Below are 18,754 nucleotides of genomic sequence, written 5' to 3'. Positions count from 1 at the left end.
TTTCAATTAAAAGAAACATAAAAATAACCGCTTAAAACGTTAAAGGAAGGTTAAAATAACGCAACAGATACAACAGCTGCCACGGATGGGCAAAACTGAAGAAGATTGAAACGGATTGAAATTAGGGTTTCTGAAAACTGTTCGGCCTAACAGTTTTTCAAAGTTTAACTCTGCTGTTTGCAGCTTCAAAAATAATGCTCAGGGGACATATTTGTTTGTCTCTAATCTCTGACTTTGTCCTTTACATGTGATTTCTTTGCCTACTTTCAGTTCCATAGCGATTGAGGGCGAGTAATTGGCAAAACAAAACAAAATGAACTGGACTGATCACTCTTAGGGCTTAAAGGGTTAATATGCCTTGACGCTATAAAATTTGTATTACTTAGTTTCTTCACACTTGTAGAGGCGATTCAACTGAAAATTTTGGCAAAATCAATGCTCAGGAATGTAAAAAGCCCACTTCCGGTTGACATGCGTTGCTCAAAAACGCCTTTGCTTAAGTTCCCTGGTTACATAACTTGTTTAACTAGCCCTGGATGAATTGAGACCATTTGTATTTGTAATAAGCAAAACATATGAAAAACGAAAAACGTCTACGAAAATCATCTACAGCTTGATATAAAAGGGAAGTTTTATTATAAAATAAAGCGGTCATCTCAAAAATGGTATCAAACGTCTTTATTGTGGGTGATAAATAAATAATATTACAACTATGAAAGGTCTCAGCCCTCCCCCTGTGGGGCGGCAGTACATCCGGGACAGCTGTGTAAAGAGTCATGAATGAAGATGTCACAGTCCATACAGAACAGATGTTCACACTGAGGACAGCAATAAACCTGAAGAAAAATGACAAAGTTATTTTACTTATTGCCTGATTTTCAAAAGCGCATCAGTGAACTCAAAGCTCTAAATATTCTTAAGTTGTCTCTTGTCTACAGTAAATTGCCGCTTATAAGGCCCCCTGGGCTTATACATTTTCGTAAGGGTTTTAGGAGGGAGGGGCTCATAACCGGAATAGAAAAAGAGCTTCTAAACAAGCTTTAAGGTACAGAAAAATGGGCAACAAAAAACATACAACTTAAATTTTCGTTATTTACCCTCGGCTATGTTTATAGTACAATTGCTAGTGGGGCCAGAAAATTCCTGAAACAAATAATTTTAATCAAACACAATAGGGTTAAGAATCCCAACTGGCCGGAGGCAAACCACTTGGATGTTTACAAGTATGTTCGAGAATTTGAACTCGGGGCTACCGAGAACAAATCCAGCTGGCGGTCAGAGCGAGACGGGGCCTTCGAATTGTAAGTCCAGCGCCCTAACCGCTCGGCCACGCTGCCTCCTCACTTGTCTTACAACATTGCTGCAAAACGACGATGAATACCGATGTGCGCGTTTTAGCATCCTCATCAAACCTGTCCACCAACAAATCAGGTTGTTAACAGGTTTGAACGTGGGTGGCAAAACGCGCACCATCGCTTTTGAACTCGTTGAACAAGTTGCACCTTTTTGTTGCCCGTTTTACCGAAGCTTTAACAGTCCGGCCAAAACAGTTTTGCATTTACTGTTCTTTTCAGGCTTCAAAACGTCTTAATAAATCGAATTCTTTTCAATACAACCGGGGGGGGGGGGGGGGGCTTTTATCTGATTGGGCTTATAATCGGCTGTAACTTTTTTTGTTTACAGGTAGATGAGCCTATTACGTAGTGGGTTAGAATAGCCCGAAAGCTATGGTATTGAGTCCTTTATTGTTACCGCTAAATGTCAATAAAGTATTACAAAAAACAATAAAAATCTATTTTAAATTAAGCCCTAACAAATCAGTGAAACTTCGGTAGAGTTCTTGACGGTTAAGAACAAGGAAACAGACAAAAAGTAACTTACAGCATTTTCCGTGAATTCTTTCTGACAGGCAAAACAGTGGTTCTGTCTACAAGAAGAGAAGTTTAAATACGAGTGAGTGAACAATCGCCTCAACAATTTGTCTTTTTCCTCCGGCTGGACTTTGCGATGTGTGGACCGAAACTCACATTACAGGCTTTTTCACTGTGTCAAGTGACGAAATAATGTTCGTTGCTAAGCTGTCATCTAGTTTTCGCAAAACGTTGGGAGGTTTGGTTGCCAAGCTATTTTTTGCGCACGCAAACGTCTTCACGTCCGCATAGAACTTCATTCTGGGTTGCTCTGGGTTGGCCCATAGGGAATTCACTGGAGTCGAACCGCACACGTGACCTAAGAACATAGTCTTGTATTGCTAACAAACGTGACTAGGCGAGAAGGGGGGATCACAAGAACAAGATCATGGGCCGCAGGCCATTTGAGCCCAAATAAGGTATATTATCTCTAGCATAAATTATCTGCAACTGGATATAGCAAAATGGGATTGAAAACTGCATTTTAGCACATTGCAGTGTATTTTGATAAAAGTGTCTTTCGAAAAGATAGGAATAGATCACCACCTATTAATTACGACAGAATTACTAAGTAATACAGTAACACAACTTTTGCTCTGCTACCTGATGTTTTGATTGTCCTCGATCCCTGACAAATCTCTTTCTGTGAACTGCGGTAGAGGGAAAAGATGTTGGTAGGATCGAGCCAGATGAGGAGCTGATACAAGAGTTAAGCCTGCAAAATGAGAGAAAGGAGTTTTCACCAGTTTGCACCCAGCTCGACACGCAACCTTCTTCCTTAAAACAATAAAATAACAAATATATATATATATATTTTAAAAAACAGTAGTGGCTTGACCGTTATGACTCAAGACTTACGGCCGTTTTTACAACAAAGGGTTGATTATCTACGGAAAGTGTGTCACTTCTTTGTGCTTTTGCTTGCGTCTTCATATAAACTAGACCTAAACGCATGGGACCGTTATTAAAACAGACTTAAGTAGTGTTAAAACTAAATGAAAAATATTATAGTGAAGACTAGGAGAATTTATCTTCTAAGAATGACTCATTTGTGAGAAAAGATGACGTTCTACGATTGCCGTCTAAGTAAGACTAGTCCAACGTGGGGTGCGTGCAGCCCGTGGCGAAGTGTCCTGAGACTCGGTTGCACCTGTGAGTTTAGAATGTAGAAAAAGCTATTATTTAAACCACTACACCCGTATGTACTTACCACATACTTTACATTCTACAGGTAAATCACAATACTTGCTTTTACACTGCAAAGCAAAAACACAAAGGAAACACTGCAATAAATGCTACACGGTAAAGGTCATGAGGGATGTTGGTTTTCAAGGCGCCAATGACAGTAGAGCCATGGACTATACATCAACATCATTTGGCAAAAAAATGCAGCTGTTTTAGAGTCAGCTGAATTGTTAGTTTCACTGTCAAGCCATCGAAAATCGAAATCGAAACCATTTCATAAATCAAGTGAAGAATCTAAATTCTAGCCAATCTGACGTTGGCACACTTGCTAAGAAATTTTAGCAACTTGACATACCTGTGGACAAAAATACCCTGATGTACTGAAACCTTTAACCCCTCCGTTGACATCCAAATGACTAAAAGAAAAACATACAATAAATAGATAGATGGCGGATAAACTTCTTCAGTGTTATTATACTGTGTGGTTTATTGCAACAAATCCATAACCTTTTTCAACTAGAAAAATAAAATTGAACATAACACTTAAATGTTACAAACATTACCGAAGAAAACCCCAAGAAGATTCCCTTACCAATCATAACCTTGTTAGCAATGTTTTATATCATCACAGTTAAATTCATAACTTACCCAGTTGCAAAAGAAAGCCTAAAAAAAATTCAGGCTTGCCGCGATTCGAACCCAGACCTCTGCGAAACCGGTGCAGCGCTCTAATCAGTTAAGCTAACAAGCCAAATGGGAGCTGGTCATTAAATTGGTTTGTATACACCCGGGAAGAATGAAGAATACAAAGTAGTTACTAATTAATCATCCACACTTAAGTCTTGCTAGATGCAAGATTGTGAAGAAACGAGGATAATGCTACTTTTTAACTTCAGTAAACACAAAAACGACCTGCTGGTTCTGAAACAATGAGAGGGGGCATTAAATCAACATTATACATATTTTCGATGTTCCTCGCTTGCAATATGTGCTAAGTCATTTAATTTTTAAGAGGGCCTCAGAGCTTCGGTACTGTCCTTTCCGTCTTCTAACACTAAATCTAACAATATGACTTTTAAAAATTCTTTAAAAGATATTCTCACCACATGCACAAGGAAGGCGGTCCACTTGAAAGATGTTGAGGAAAACCTAAAAAGATACAAAACGGTTACGTGAGAAAAGGATATTCAAATCAAGGAAAGACAGTGCTGTTTCGTTATTAAAGAACTAAATCATGAGTATGAGTGTTTTACAGTGTTTACTTGTTGGCTGTTCACTGTTGTGTCGAACTACACTAAGGGATTACAATCTGACACAAAGCTGACCCAGTCTCGTACACAACAGTAAAAATGGCCAAAAGCGCACGTTTATGCTGAAAGAGTTCTTACCCATTCGTATCAAAGCAGCTTCAGTGTCGACCTGTAACAAATAGAATACACTTTTCGATGTTACTGTATTAATAGATCATCTTATTGCAAAGTTTTTGGAATGTTTCAAATTAATATTAAGAACAAAGTAAGTGAGGGCAATATGCTATGACAATGACTTGTTACCTTATGGTAAAACGCTAATTAGAATTTGCAGTACAGGATAGTCCAGAACTTTTATTATTGTTATAATTATCATCATCATCATCATCATCATTATCATTATCATTATTAATTCAAACTTCGCACCTTGTCTCATATTTTAGCACTGGCACAAGCACGTTTGCACATCTGCTGTGATGGGCCATGCCTTTTGCATATTAAACAAATTTAGAATTAGAATAAGATCGTCGAGATTGAGCAATTTCCCTTACTAGTGGCCATCTTGGTTTCATAAGTACCTTACAGAAAAATAGGGGATTGTGGACAGTCTAAGTACAAGAACAAAGGAAAAATAATTAACTTGTGCATACCTTCGCCACAGGTGGAATTACATGCTGCATTAGAAGTTCCTTGTAATGTCTTTCATCTAAAATCACTCCATAGCTGCCTATTAATTTCAACATAACAGTAAGAAATGCACATTTTAAAGTAGGTTTTTTTATATCCTTTACTTTAAAATTTCATATTGCATGATCTTTCTCACCTTGTGTCTCAGAACAAACTGTTCTACAAACTCGTACTTCCGCCGCCAGTCCAATGACAGAGCATCGTATGTTTTGCTGTTGTAAAGTCTAAATTATTCAAATAAAAGTTAGTACAGTCGAACCCCACTTTACATATCAGACATCCGCTTAATAGTGACACCTCAGTATATTATTACAGACAGTTTTCTTTGTCAATGGGGAAAGCCCTTGCATAGCCTGGGACCAGGCTCCGCAGTGAGGGAAAAAAGCAAAAAACGGGGTCAAATAGGAAAAATATTTGCGAGCCAAGAGCCTAGCAGTATTCTGGGGAGGGGGAGGGGGAAAGGGCGCCACCCTTTCCCCTCCCCAGAATACCTCTCACAATGTGGAGCCTGGTTCCAGGCTAGCCCTTCCATTTTCTCCAATTTGAACCCGCTCAATAATACAGACACCTGTTAATGGGTTCTTACACAATCAACAGTTTCTCATAGATGGTCAACCTTGCAACAAAACAAAAACAAAACTGATGTTGCTTACTCTTGGACTTAAAGCGGGGTCAAGGCTGAGGCTGAGGATCATAAACTTAGACAAGGATGCAATGGGCCTGGGTAAGCAAAATTAAAGCTCTGCTTTTCCAAAGGACTAGCTAAAATTTATCCTGCTTGTAGTAGCCAGTAACTTAGATACATTACCTGTATTGTCTCATGGATGTCTCCAGGGTCACAGGATGTGAGGCTACCAAACAAAACGAGGATTTCCCTGCTGGCATGACTAGGCATGTGCCTAAATTTAATCACAGAAAAATGAATTGTATCTGATTTACATGTATTGATACTAATATCACCTACCCCCCCCCCCCCCCCACTTCCCCGCCAAACAAAATAAAATGATAAAAAAATATATATATATCAATAATCACCTCTAGAAACAATTTGGCTACAATGAACTGAAATAAACTACAGTTGTTTGTTACCTTAGAGACTGAATGGCAACTTCCATGGCGTTTTGTAAAGATGGTTCCCCTGTGCAAGCCTTACTCGCAGCCTTGCGAAGACTGCTGGTATGTAGCTGTGGGTTACCTGTGCAGGTAGACAACACCGAAAGATAATTTATATTAATTTAAATATGCGTTTACATTTCTTTTGTGTTTTAAGAAATTGATATGCCATGTAGACCTGCAATTGCTTAAGCATGTAACAAAAATACTTCACCCCCTGACAAAACATGGACATAGGTTTGTCCTATTTGGTCCAAAAACTCACCACTTAATTCTGTTATTTTCTCAGCTCTCTTGTTCCTGGTCACAATAAGACCAATCTAGATGTGCCACAAAAATATAAATTGCAGAGAACAATGTATAACAAGATTAAAATATGGGAATTGAAACTTTAAGTAGATTAACACAGACAGGCTGATAAAATTCAAGCCAGTGTTTAAGAGTACTTTGTAATAACATTTACCTGTGAAATAGGATTCTGATCAAAATATTCAGTTATAAAATCTTCTAAGAGCTAAAAGAATAAGAAACACATGAAAAAAAAAATAAAAAAAAAAAAATAAACAATGCAGTTCTTTTTAACAGTACTTCTATGTTCTTAAAATGCACATTGCTTGTACTACATCTTCCATATAGCCCTACAGTACCAGAGTACATAATGCAGAACAGAACATCTTTATGGTATTTTTGGTCTTGAAGAAAGTGCATAAAATATACCTAAAAATATACAGAAATGAGTCTGAGATCCAAGCTGAAGCTGGCTTTGAAGCCACTTTCAATCTATTTACATATGACACAAGGCACTGAACAAATGACTGACTGTCTATTATGATGCCTCCATCATTATGAATCTGAGGTTTTCTGCGCCAGACTCAGAATAGATGGGATTGAAATGACAAGTATGGTTGACAGTCGTCCATACTGCTCAGGGTTGTCAGAAGTAGCTGGCTGCCAGCAAAAATCACCGACACCGCTAACCCACTTGGTTAGTATTGGCTGGCTACTCTGCTTGGCATTTCTTTACAGATGGCTTTTTTTAACTAAAATATCCCTGGACTCCAGCCGCTTACTTTGACACCTCAGCCATCTACTTTAGAACTTTCTGACAACCCTCACTGTTAGAGCAGGGTCTCAAGGGCCAAAATTAGAAAAAAAAGTATGAAACCTAACCGGAATTTCCAACAGGGGGGTGTTCAAACCAGAAAACCATCTATGGGGGGTGTATGGATATTTTCTGGAACAAAACAGTTAATAGTTAGACTTCATTTCTCGTACCTACATGTACTGTACAACATTTAACAGTAATTCTAATTAATCCTCACCTTCACAGAAGAGGCAAGACGAGAGGGTTTCAGATCTGCTTCTTCCATTGCTCGAGACATGTCCACAACAACAAAGAGATGGCGCATCTAAAATCACAAAAATTACAAAAAAAGAAAACAATACTTAATGAAGCCATTACAAGTATAAACCATGTATGCAACAAAATTTTATAATTTTGTTTTTTTTTTTTCCTTACCATCCCAAGTCGAATGTTGCTGCTTCTCCCCATAAGTCTAAAAAAAAATTGCAAATACCAGTGTCAATTAAAAGGCATTCAGTGCCATTTAAGACCATGGGTGATGATGGGTTTTTCTTATATCTGGCTAGACTTGCTGCCAGGGTATGTGCAATTAGATGGCAGGGAATTGAACAACTAAGAAGTTGGAACTATTTATTATAATTTTCTTTTGTCTCCTATAAAAGTAGCTGGGGATTAAGCTCATGGGAGCCGGGGGAAATCCACAGCATGATCCCTAGCATATACATGTATGCCAACTCTCCTTGACTATCCGGTAGTCTCCCAGATATGGCACTGATCTCTCGCTCTCCTGTTTGGGAAACCAAATTTCCCAGATAAAATGGACATTTCAGCTTTTCTGTCTTTAGTTTGAAATTTAGCCCATTTTTTTCTCAAAATTAGATCTTTTTTCATTGTACAGTTTCTGGGACACTTTTGGTTGTATTAAGTAACGGGCAAAGATTATTTTGTCATTACAATGATGAAAGCGAATTTTGATAGTATGAACTTCATGCAAGACTTCATGCAATGTCCTCAGCCATACCCATGTCATAATTTGGTGGCTGGATTAATTTGTGGGTGGGGAGGGGGGGAGGGGGAGGTGTAGAGCAAAAGAAAGAATCTCCAGATTTTAGATCTCTGGAGGTTGGCATCTCTGCCTTAGTGACAGCCCAAATATCAGTTCCATGTACTCAAGTTATGACTATCCAGCACTTTCATTGGCAGAGCCAGTCACACACCTTCGCCTTTTAGTCCTATGTGATATCTCATCAACCACAGTCTGAAGCGAGCCCTCTGCATCTTCTTGAATAACTTCCCTTCATGGCAAGAAAGGAATGTCAAAGCTGTGACAAATAAACTAACTGACAGTAATGTCTGTGTAAAAATGCTGGGTGTCTAATATCAACATGGGCCTGCATAACTGAAGATTTCATTTGGCAGTGGATGGCTAAGCCCGCATCACTGATGTAACCAAGAACCCCAGTTAGTAATGTCTGCAAAGCTTAGGCAGTGCTGTATTGCAGCAAATTTTTTATCTCAGGTAATTTTTATTTTTCTTTTAACGAGAAGTTTAGTGCTATTGGTGGTCAGGCTGTCGATAGCCTAGCCCATATTATAACATTTAGCAACTATTATTGAATTAGGCTGAGTAGAAACGTGAAACGAGTAAAAAGTTCCACCGATTGTTCCGCCATTTTGTTCTAACTACCAAAATAACTCAACCTGATCCCCAGGTTTTCACAGTCAACGGTTCAATAACCTGCAACCAGGCTGCACTTTTGACGTCATTTTGACGTCATCGATTCAATATGACAAAATTCTTGCCAAATTTGGTCAACAGTAGCTGGCTGCGGTGAATCAGAAACGGGGAAATATTTTGAATTAATAATAAGGTGGCTTATTAAATATATGGCACATCTGAGAAGTGGATGCAAAGATGGCTGAGTGCCCCTGTTTTCTGTAGTTTAGCCAAGGAAAACTCACCATGGAGCAAACCAATAACAACTGTAGGGAAAACCACCATTCCACCTCTCATTTTTATACTTTAAGCCAACGATCAGCACCAAACCTTTTCCCTGACAGAACCCTTGAACCCCATGCCATGCATGGCTGCTAAGGATTTTTGTACATCTCAACCATCTAGAGGCGAAATTTTCTAAATTTCCATATTTTCCCCTTAATTCCGTAAAGTTTCTTGATTTTTATTAGGTAAAGGTCTTTAACGATCGGCCAGCAATAATATATGAAAACACTCGTCACAATAGATATAATATGGAAGATTTTAATCAGCTGATTGGTCGAGTTGCAGTTGCAAGACTTTTAAGTTCTGTCAAACAAATCGCCGTTTATTTGTAAAACGGGAGAGATATCAGCAGATACTTAAGACATCAATGATACGTACCATGTTCTTTCATACTGGTTTAACCAACGATAACCTCCTTCATCTTCGTTCTGGTCGGTCGCCATTTTGGATTTTCACAGAGTGCAACCAATGTGCGCGTGTCTTGGAATAGTGCGGACTGGGTACTAAAGGTCGGGTAATAAATCCGTGTTCTCCTACACGAATATAAAAAATCCACTTAAAATATCTTCATGTAACATGTAACCATGTGTAACTCAACATAACTATGCATCACTACTCATCACCACCTATCACTGTCCATCACTACACATCACTACATATCACTAAATATCACTACACATTACTACATATCACTACACATCACTACATATTACTACAGATCACTACACATCACTACCCATAATTACACATCACTATCCATCAACACACATCACTACCCATCACTACACATCACAATCCATCATTACACATCACTACCCATCACTACCCATCACTACACCTCACTACCCATCACTATCTATCACTACACATCACTGTCCATCACTACTCATCACTATCCATCACTACACATCACCACCCATCATTACACATCACTATCCATCACTACCCATCACTATCCATCATTACACATCAATATCTATCACTATCCATCACTACCCATCACTACCCATCACTATCCATCACTACACATCACTACCCATCACTACACATCACTACCCATCACTATCCATCATTACACATCACTATCCATCACTACCCATCACTGCCCATCATTACACATCACTATCCATCACTACCCATAACTACCCATCACTACACATCACTACCCATCACTATCCACCGCTACACATCACTGCCCATCAGTACCCATCACTATCCATCACTACACATCACTGTCCATCATTACCCATCACTCCCCATCATTACACATCACTATCCATCACTACCCATAACTACCCATCACTATACATCACTACCCATCACTATCCATCGCTACACATCACTGTCCATGAGTACCCATCACTATCCATCACTACACATCACTGTCCATCACTACCCATCACTATCCATCACTACACATCACCACCCATCATCACACATCACTACCCATCACTATCCATCACTATCCATAATTACACATCACTACCCATCACTATCCATCACTACCCATCACTACCCATCATTACACATCACTACCCATCACCATCCATCACTACACATCACTGTCCATCACTACCCATCACTATCCATCACTATCCATCACTACCCATCACTATCCATCACTATCCATCACTATCCATCACTACCCATCACTATCCATCACTATCCATCACTATCCATCACTATCCATCACTATCCATCATTACACATCACTATCCATCACTATCCATCACTATCCATCACTACCCATCACTATCCATCACTATCCATCACTACCCATCACTATCCATCATTACACATCACTACACATCACTACCCATCACTATCCATCACTACCCATCACTACCCATCACTACACATCACTATCTATTACTACCCGTCACTACACATCACTACCCGTCACTACACATCACTATCCATCACTACACATCACTGTCCATCACTACACATCACTAAACATCACTGTCCGTCACTACGCATCACTGTCCATCACTAAACATCACTGTCCATCACTACACATCACTGTCCATCACTACACATCACTAAACATCACTGTCCATCACTACACATCACTATCCATCACTACACATCACTATCCATCACTACACATCACTGTCCATCACTACACATCACTGTCCATCACTACACATCACTGTCCATCACTATACATTACTATCCATCACTACACATGACTGTCCATCACTACACATGACTATCTATCACTTCACATCACTGTCCATTACTACACATCACTGTCCATCACTACACATCACTGTCCATCACTACACATCACTAAACATCACTGTCCGTCACTACGCATCACTGTCCATCACTAAACATCACTGTCCATCACTACACATCACTGTCCATCACTACACATCACTAAACATCACTGTCCATCACTACACATCACTATCCATCACTACACATCACTATCCGTCACTACACATCACTGTCCATCACTACACATCACTGTCCATCACTACACATCACTGTCCATCACTATACATTACTATCCATCACTACACATGACTGTCCATCACTACACATGACTATCTATCACTTCACATCACTGTCCATTGCTACACATCACTGTCCATCACTACACATCACTAAACATCACTGTCCTCCCACTTCACATCACTGTCCATCACTACACATCCCTAAACATCACTGTCCATCACTGCACATATCTATCCATCACTACACATCACGATCCATCACTACACATTACTTTCCATCACTACACATCACTGTCCATCACTACACATTACTATCCATTACTACACATCACTGTCCATCACTACACATCACTATCCATCACTACACATCACTGTCCATCACTACACATCACTAAACATCACTGTCCATCACTACACATCACTATCCATCAGTACACATCACTATCCATCACTACACATCATTATCCATCCTGTCCATTACTACACATCATTATCCATCACTACACATCACTTTCCATCACTAAACATCACTGTCCATCATTACATATCACTATCCATCACTACACATCACCGTCCATCACTACACAACACTGTCCATCACTACACATCACTAAACATCACTGTCCATCACTACACATCACTATCCATCACTACACATCACTATCCATCACTACACATCATTATCCATCACTGTCCATTACTACACATCATTATCCATCACTACACACCACTTTCCATCACTAAACATCACTGTCCATCACCGTCGCATAACTATCCACCACTTCACATCACTATCCATCACTACACATTACTTTCCATCACTACACATCACTGTCCATCACTACACAACACTGTCCATCACTACACATTACTATCCATCACTACACATCACTGTCCATCACTACACATCAGTAAACATCACTGTCCATCACTACACATCACTATCCATCACTACGCATCACCTTCCATCACTACACATCACTGTCCATCACTGCACATCACTAAACATCTCCGTAAAGTTTAGGTTTACGCGATCTCAGAGAACAATGTTCAGCTGTACACAGCACGTAGCCTTTAAATATATCCAGATCTGACACTGGTTTTGTGTATTTATCACGGCTGATGCTGTGTCCTTTGAATGTCGTTTTAAAACTCAATCGCTTTGTAAATGTCTCTTGTTGTTTTAATATCAGAGGAGAGTATTTTAAAGCTCGATATTTTCCAATACCATTAGCATTTTGTTTTTTTACCAATCAATTGACTGGCTTCTTTGTGCCACTACATAATGTTTGCAGTTAAATATAAGTTTACAAGCAAGACCGGCGGTTTCGAATCTTACGTTTCTCATCAGTTGCTATGTGCTGGGATGGTTGAGGTGAACTCTAAACTATTCTGTATTGCTTGATTTGGTAAGCGTTTATATATCCACCCTGGTTTGTTTGGAGGATCGAAAATGGTGCGGTAAACCCTTATAAAAACACAACCTAGCTTTGAGAAAACACGGATCGAACCTACAGCAACCTGATTGGTTAATTGCAAAGAACCAATCATGGCAATCAAACCGCGCCATTTTCGATCCTCCAAACAAACCAGGGTGGATATATAAACGCTTACCAAATCAATACGCGCGAACTGAACAAATTGTCTGTTGTACATTTTAAAGGTTCTGCTCAACTTACACGATATTCCTTTGCTGAACATAAACTGTACCGAGCTGTATCTTGGTCCGCTATATATAAGCTATATCATTTTAAACTGTAAGATCCCTGAAAGAGGTCTCCGGCAATGGAGCAATATGTAAAAGGTTTTCAAAGGTTTCACGCCGGTGAAGATGTGCGGCCTGTCACCTCTTGCAAGTTTTTACTCGCAATAATCCCCTTTTCCGATTTGTTATCCAGAGTGACCATGCCACTTTTCCTTTAAAGTGCCCTTTACATTTTTGCTTCAATATTAAGCAATGTTTCTGTAACTAGTCACTAAACAATAAAGATAAAAGTGGTTACGAAAAGAAGAAAATGTTAAAAAGTGTTTCCAAATAAACATGCTCTTTTTGCTTAAAAAACGACCACTATAGTTTTAAGCTGTAATAATATTACAGGACTGAGGTCTCTGGCAGTTTCAACATGCTGTAACTGCATTACATAACTTGACTGATGATATCGTATTGGCTTTCCCTATGGTTGAAGGATTTAGTCCTATATGTGAGGAAAGAAAATAAACAAAAATAGCACAACAAAAATCATGTACTTATGTGCCTTATACTTTGAAATAAGAAGTTTTATTGATTATTTTTCATTGTGATATTGGGTTATGAGGGGTATGCCAAAACCGCGGTTCGGTTCGCGCCGCACAGGGAGCTTTAGCATCGACGACGGCAACGGCAGCGAAAACGTCAGTTTTAAAATGAATTCCCGTTTTTTCAATCTTTGTCACGTTTATTCCAATTTGCTGAAAATGGCAAGTGTAGGCGAATTTACCTGGAGTTGATTTCTTGAGGACCGCACTTAAGTTTAGAGAGAGAAAAAGAGATTCGTCGTCGCTTGTTTACGTCCTCCATAAAACTTGTAATTAGGCATTTTCACGTCGTAGTCGTGCAAGGACGGTAAAAAAATGTACAAAAAAGTGTGATGCACGTGCAAAGTTGTTGTTTTGCGTAATAAACCTATTGCTTTTTTTGACGTCCTGGCCCCGGTTGTTCAAACGTTGGATAGCGCTCTCCACCGGATAAATCACTATCCAGCGGATAAGTATTGCGGAAATCAATTACGCTATCCGCTGGATAGTGATTTATCCGCTGGATAGCGCTATCCAACGTTTGAACAACCGGGGCCTGGTTGCCGTCGCCGTCGTCCTTGCTAAAGCTCCCATCAACGACGACGGCGACAGCAATGAGGAAGCAATACGGGTTTAATTTTATTACGCAAGACATCAACTTTGCACGTGCGTCACTCATTTATGTACATTTCTTTACCGTCCTTGCACGACTACACCGTGAAGATGGCGACGGCAACGAAAAGGTCACTTTTAAAATGAATTGGCACGTTTTCAGACTTTGTCGCTATTATTACAACTCGCTGAAAATGTCTACTGTAGGTTAATTTCCCTAGAGTTGATTTCTTGGGGACCGCACTCAAGTGTACAAAGAGAAAGAAATTTCGTCGTAGCTTATCAACGTCCTCCATAAGGTGAAATTAGGCATTCACGTGCATCACGCTTTTCCGTACATTTCACGTCATTTCTCTGCCGACTACAAGCTGAAACTGCCTAATATCACGTTTTGTCGAAAAAGAGAACATGAAAAAATAAAATAAGAGAGAAAAGGTTAGGAGACCTGGGTATATTGGAACACTGCAAGGCCCTTGTGGTTTGTTTCTGGACGACGGCAATGGCAGCAAGAACATCAATATAAAAATGAGTTCTTGTTCCTTCCACTAATACACGTAACACGAGAATTCTATTTTGCAAAGGTTATTTGCAGAAATTTATACGCTTTATTTTCAAATGTGAGAAGAGCTTATACAGTCAATAAGAATGGCGTACACTTTTTTATTACAGGTGGAAGGATAACCAATCAAAGAAAGCGTAAGCAAAACAGATTTGGGTCGGTTCTCGGTTGATTAGTTTACTCCTCATAATTATAAGAGTTTGTGCGGCATCAAAGCATGTTCTTAACTCACTGCTCTAGTGATTTATTTAAAAAATAAACTAGTTTTCAATGTACATGAAAGAAACGGTCATCTACCAATTTTTAGCCTTCCTCAAGCTATGAAAAGAATAGTGATGTGGTAGTGATGGACAGTGATGTTTAGTGATGTGTAGTGATGGATAGTGATGGATAGTGATGGATAGTGATGTGTAGAGAGTGGATAGTGATGGGCAGTGATGAGTAGTGATGTGTAGTGATAGATAATGATGTGTAGTAATGGAGAGTGTTGTGTAGTGATGAATAGTGATGTGTGGTGATGGACAGTGATGTGTAGTGATGGATAGTGATGGGTAGTGATGTGTAGTGATGGACAGTGATGTGTAGTGATGAATAGTGATGTGTAGTGATGTGTGGTGATGTGTAGTGATTGACAGTGATGTGTAGTGATGGATAATGATGTGTAGTAATGAAAAGTGTTGTGTAGTGATGAATAGTGATGTGTGGTGATGGACAGTGATGTGTAGTGATGGATAGTGATGGGTAGTGATGAGTAGTGATGTGTAGTGATGGATAATGATGTGTAGTAATGGAAAGTGATGTGTAGTGATAAACAGTGATGTGTAGTGATCTCAGGTAGATTAAGGCATGGGCCTCAATCTGCCTTAATTTGCTCTCTTCAAAAGTGAGGGGGTGGTCTGTATCTAAGAGCTTTAGATGAAGAGACATAAAACTTTGCCAGCTAACCACATTTTTAGTTTGTGTCAATTTTGTGCTTTAAAATTATGCAAATTAGGTCACGTGACCTCCGTTGGCGGAAAAAGCTTGTTCTTCAAACGGCAACACTTTTTCGTGTGTCTTCAATTATTTTGCCGGTTGCATAATGTTAATGCCGTTTAATGTATCACTTCTGTGCTTGGCCTTTTTTAGATATTTAAAATCGAAGGCGTTAAGATGGGATACAATTGCTTTGGGGGACTGGGTCTAGTTGAAAAAGCCGTTTATTTACTAAAACAGTAAAAAATTCAAAAAAGGCCAAGCACAGTCTCGTAGATGCTTGCATGACACATTGTTCTAAACCAGTCCGGTTTAATAACTCACAACAAAAAGTGTTGCCATTTTTGTTTAAAGACTTTTTATTGTTTTCTGGCCGTGTGGAGTCACGTGACAACATTTGCGTAATTGAACATCACCTAATTGACAGACACCACACATGTATGTATCGGGCAAAGTTTCATCTTTCTTCTGCTTTCGTGCTCAGAGATAGACCACCCCCATCACTTTTTTACTGAATCATTGGGGACCCATGCCTTAATTTACCTGAGATGGACAGTGATGTGTAGTGATGGATAGTGATGGGTAGTGATGAGTAGAGATGTGTAGTGATGGATAATGATGTGTAGTAATGGAAAGTGATGTGTAGTGATGAATGGTGATGTGTTGTGATGGAAAGTGATGTGTAATAATGGACAGTGATGTGTAGTGATGGACAGTGATGTGTAGTGATGGATAGTGAAGTGTAGTGATGGACAGTGATGTTTAGTCATGTATAGTGATGGATAGTGATGGGTAGTGATGAGTAGCGATGTGTAGTGATGTGTAGCGATGTGTAGTGATGGACAGTGATGTGTAGTGATGAATAGTGATGTGTAGTGATGTGTAGTGATGTGTAGTGATGGACAGTGATGTGTAGTGATGGATAGTGATGTGTAGTGATGTGTAGTGATGGACAGTGATGTGTAGTGATGGATAATGATGTGTAGTAATGGAAAGTGTTGTGTAGTGATGAATAGTGATGTGTGGTGATGGACAGTGATGTGTAGTGATGGATAGTGATGGGTAGTGATGGAAAGTGTTGTGTAGTGATGAATAGTGATGTGTGGTGATGGACAGTGATGTGTAGTGATGGATAGTGATGTGTAGTGATGTGTGGTGATGTGCAGTGACGGACAGTGATGTGTAGTGATGGATAATGATGTGTAGTAATGGAGAGTGTTGTGTAGTGATGAATAGTGATGTGTGGTGATGGACAGTGATGTGTAGTGATGGATAGTGATGGGTAGTGATGAGTAGTGATGTGTAGTGATGGATAATGATGTGTAGTAATGGAAAGTGATGTGTAGTGATAAACAGTGATGTGTAGTAATGGACAGTGATGTGTAGTGATGGATAGTGATGGGTAGTGATGAGTAGTGATGTGTAGTGATGGATAATGATGTGTAGTAATGGAAAGTGATGTGTAGTGATAAACAGTGATGTGTAGTAATGGACAGTGATGTGTAGTGATGGATAGTGATGGGTAGTGATGAGTAGAGATGTGTAGTGATGGATAATGATGTGTAGTAATGGAAAGTGATGTGTAGTGATGAATGGTGATGCGTTGTGATGGAAAGTGATGTGTAATAATGGACAGTGATGTGTAGTGATGGACAGTGATGTGTAGTGATGGATAGTGAAGTGTAGTGATGGACAGTGATGTTTAGTCATGTATAGTGATGGATAGTGATGGGTAGTGATGAGTAGCGATGTGTAGTGATGTGTAGCGATGTGTAGTGATGGACAGTGATGTGTAGTGATGAATAGTGATGTGTAGTGATGTGTAGTGATGTGTAGTGATGGACAGTGATGTGTAGTGATGGATAATGATGTGTAGTAATGGAAAGTGTTGTGTAGTGATGAATAGTGATGTGTGGTGATGGACAGTGATGTGTAGTGATGGATAGTGATGGGTAGTGATGAGTAGTGATGTGTAGTGATGGATAATGATGTGTAGTAATGGAAAGTGATGTGTAGTGATAAACAGTGATGTGTAGTAATGGACAGTGATGTGTAGTGATGGATAGTGATGGGTAGTGATGAGTAGAGATGTGTAGTGATGGATAATGATGTGTAGTAATGGAAAGTGATATGTAGTGATGAATGGTGATGTGTTGTGATGGAAAGTGATGTGTAATAATGGACAGTGATGTGTAGTGATGGACAGTGATGTGTAGTGATGGATAGTGAAGTGTAGTGATGGACAGTGATGTGTAGTGATGGATAGTGATGTGTAGTGATGTGTAGTGATGTGTAGTGATGGACAGTGATGTGTAGTGATGGATAGTGATGGGTAGTGATGTGTAGTGATGGGTAGTGATGGATAGTGGTGTGTATTCATGGGTAGTGATGGATAGTGATGTGTAATGAGGGACAGTGATGTGTAGTGATGTGTAGTGATGGATAATGATGTGTAGTAATGGAAAGTGATATGTAGTGATGAATGGTGATGTGTTGTGATGGAAAGTGATGTGTAATAATGGACAGTGATGTGTAGTGATGGACAGTGATGTGTAGTGATGGATAGTGAAGTGTAGTGATGGACAGTGATGTGTAGTGATGGATAGTGATGTGTAGTGATGTGTAGTGATGTGTAGTGATG

The 18,754-nt window shown here is 39.4% G+C and overlaps 1 protein-coding gene across 2 annotated transcripts; it reads right to left on the bottom strand.

Annotated features, from left to right (window-relative positions):
• Positions 1-661: 661 nt before the first annotated feature.
• On the bottom strand, positions 662-9,690 carry LOC140936900 (general transcription factor IIH subunit 2-like). Of its 2 annotated transcripts, XM_073386404.1 has the most exons (17): positions 9,610-9,690; positions 8,447-8,524; positions 7,665-7,701; positions 7,468-7,554; positions 6,609-6,659; positions 6,411-6,465; positions 6,122-6,227; positions 5,841-5,931; positions 5,169-5,256; positions 4,996-5,072; positions 4,484-4,514; positions 4,199-4,244; positions 3,451-3,511; positions 3,121-3,166; positions 2,514-2,625; positions 1,882-1,927; positions 662-836 (listed from the first exon to the last, which is right to left on the bottom strand). In XM_073386404.1, exons 1-17 carry the CDS (start codon positions 9,672-9,674, stop codon positions 723-725), a joined length of 1,191 nt encoding a protein of 396 aa, XP_073242505.1. In that variant the 5' UTR covers positions 9,675-9,690; the 3' UTR covers positions 662-722. The 2 variants fall into 2 exon arrangements, with proteins under 2 accessions (XP_073242505.1, XP_073242506.1); XM_073386405.1 differs by lacking the exon at positions 6,609-6,659.
• Positions 9,691-18,754: the final 9,064 nt, after the last annotated feature.

This window comes from Porites lutea, chromosome 5 (assembly GCF_958299795.1).
Source record: "Porites lutea chromosome 5, jaPorLute2.1, whole genome shotgun sequence".
In the NCBI taxonomy this organism is placed as follows: domain Eukaryota; kingdom Metazoa; phylum Cnidaria; class Anthozoa; order Scleractinia; family Poritidae; genus Porites; species Porites lutea.
The sequence above is the reverse complement of the archived record's forward strand: the minus strand, read 5'-3'. Positions and strand labels throughout refer to the sequence as shown.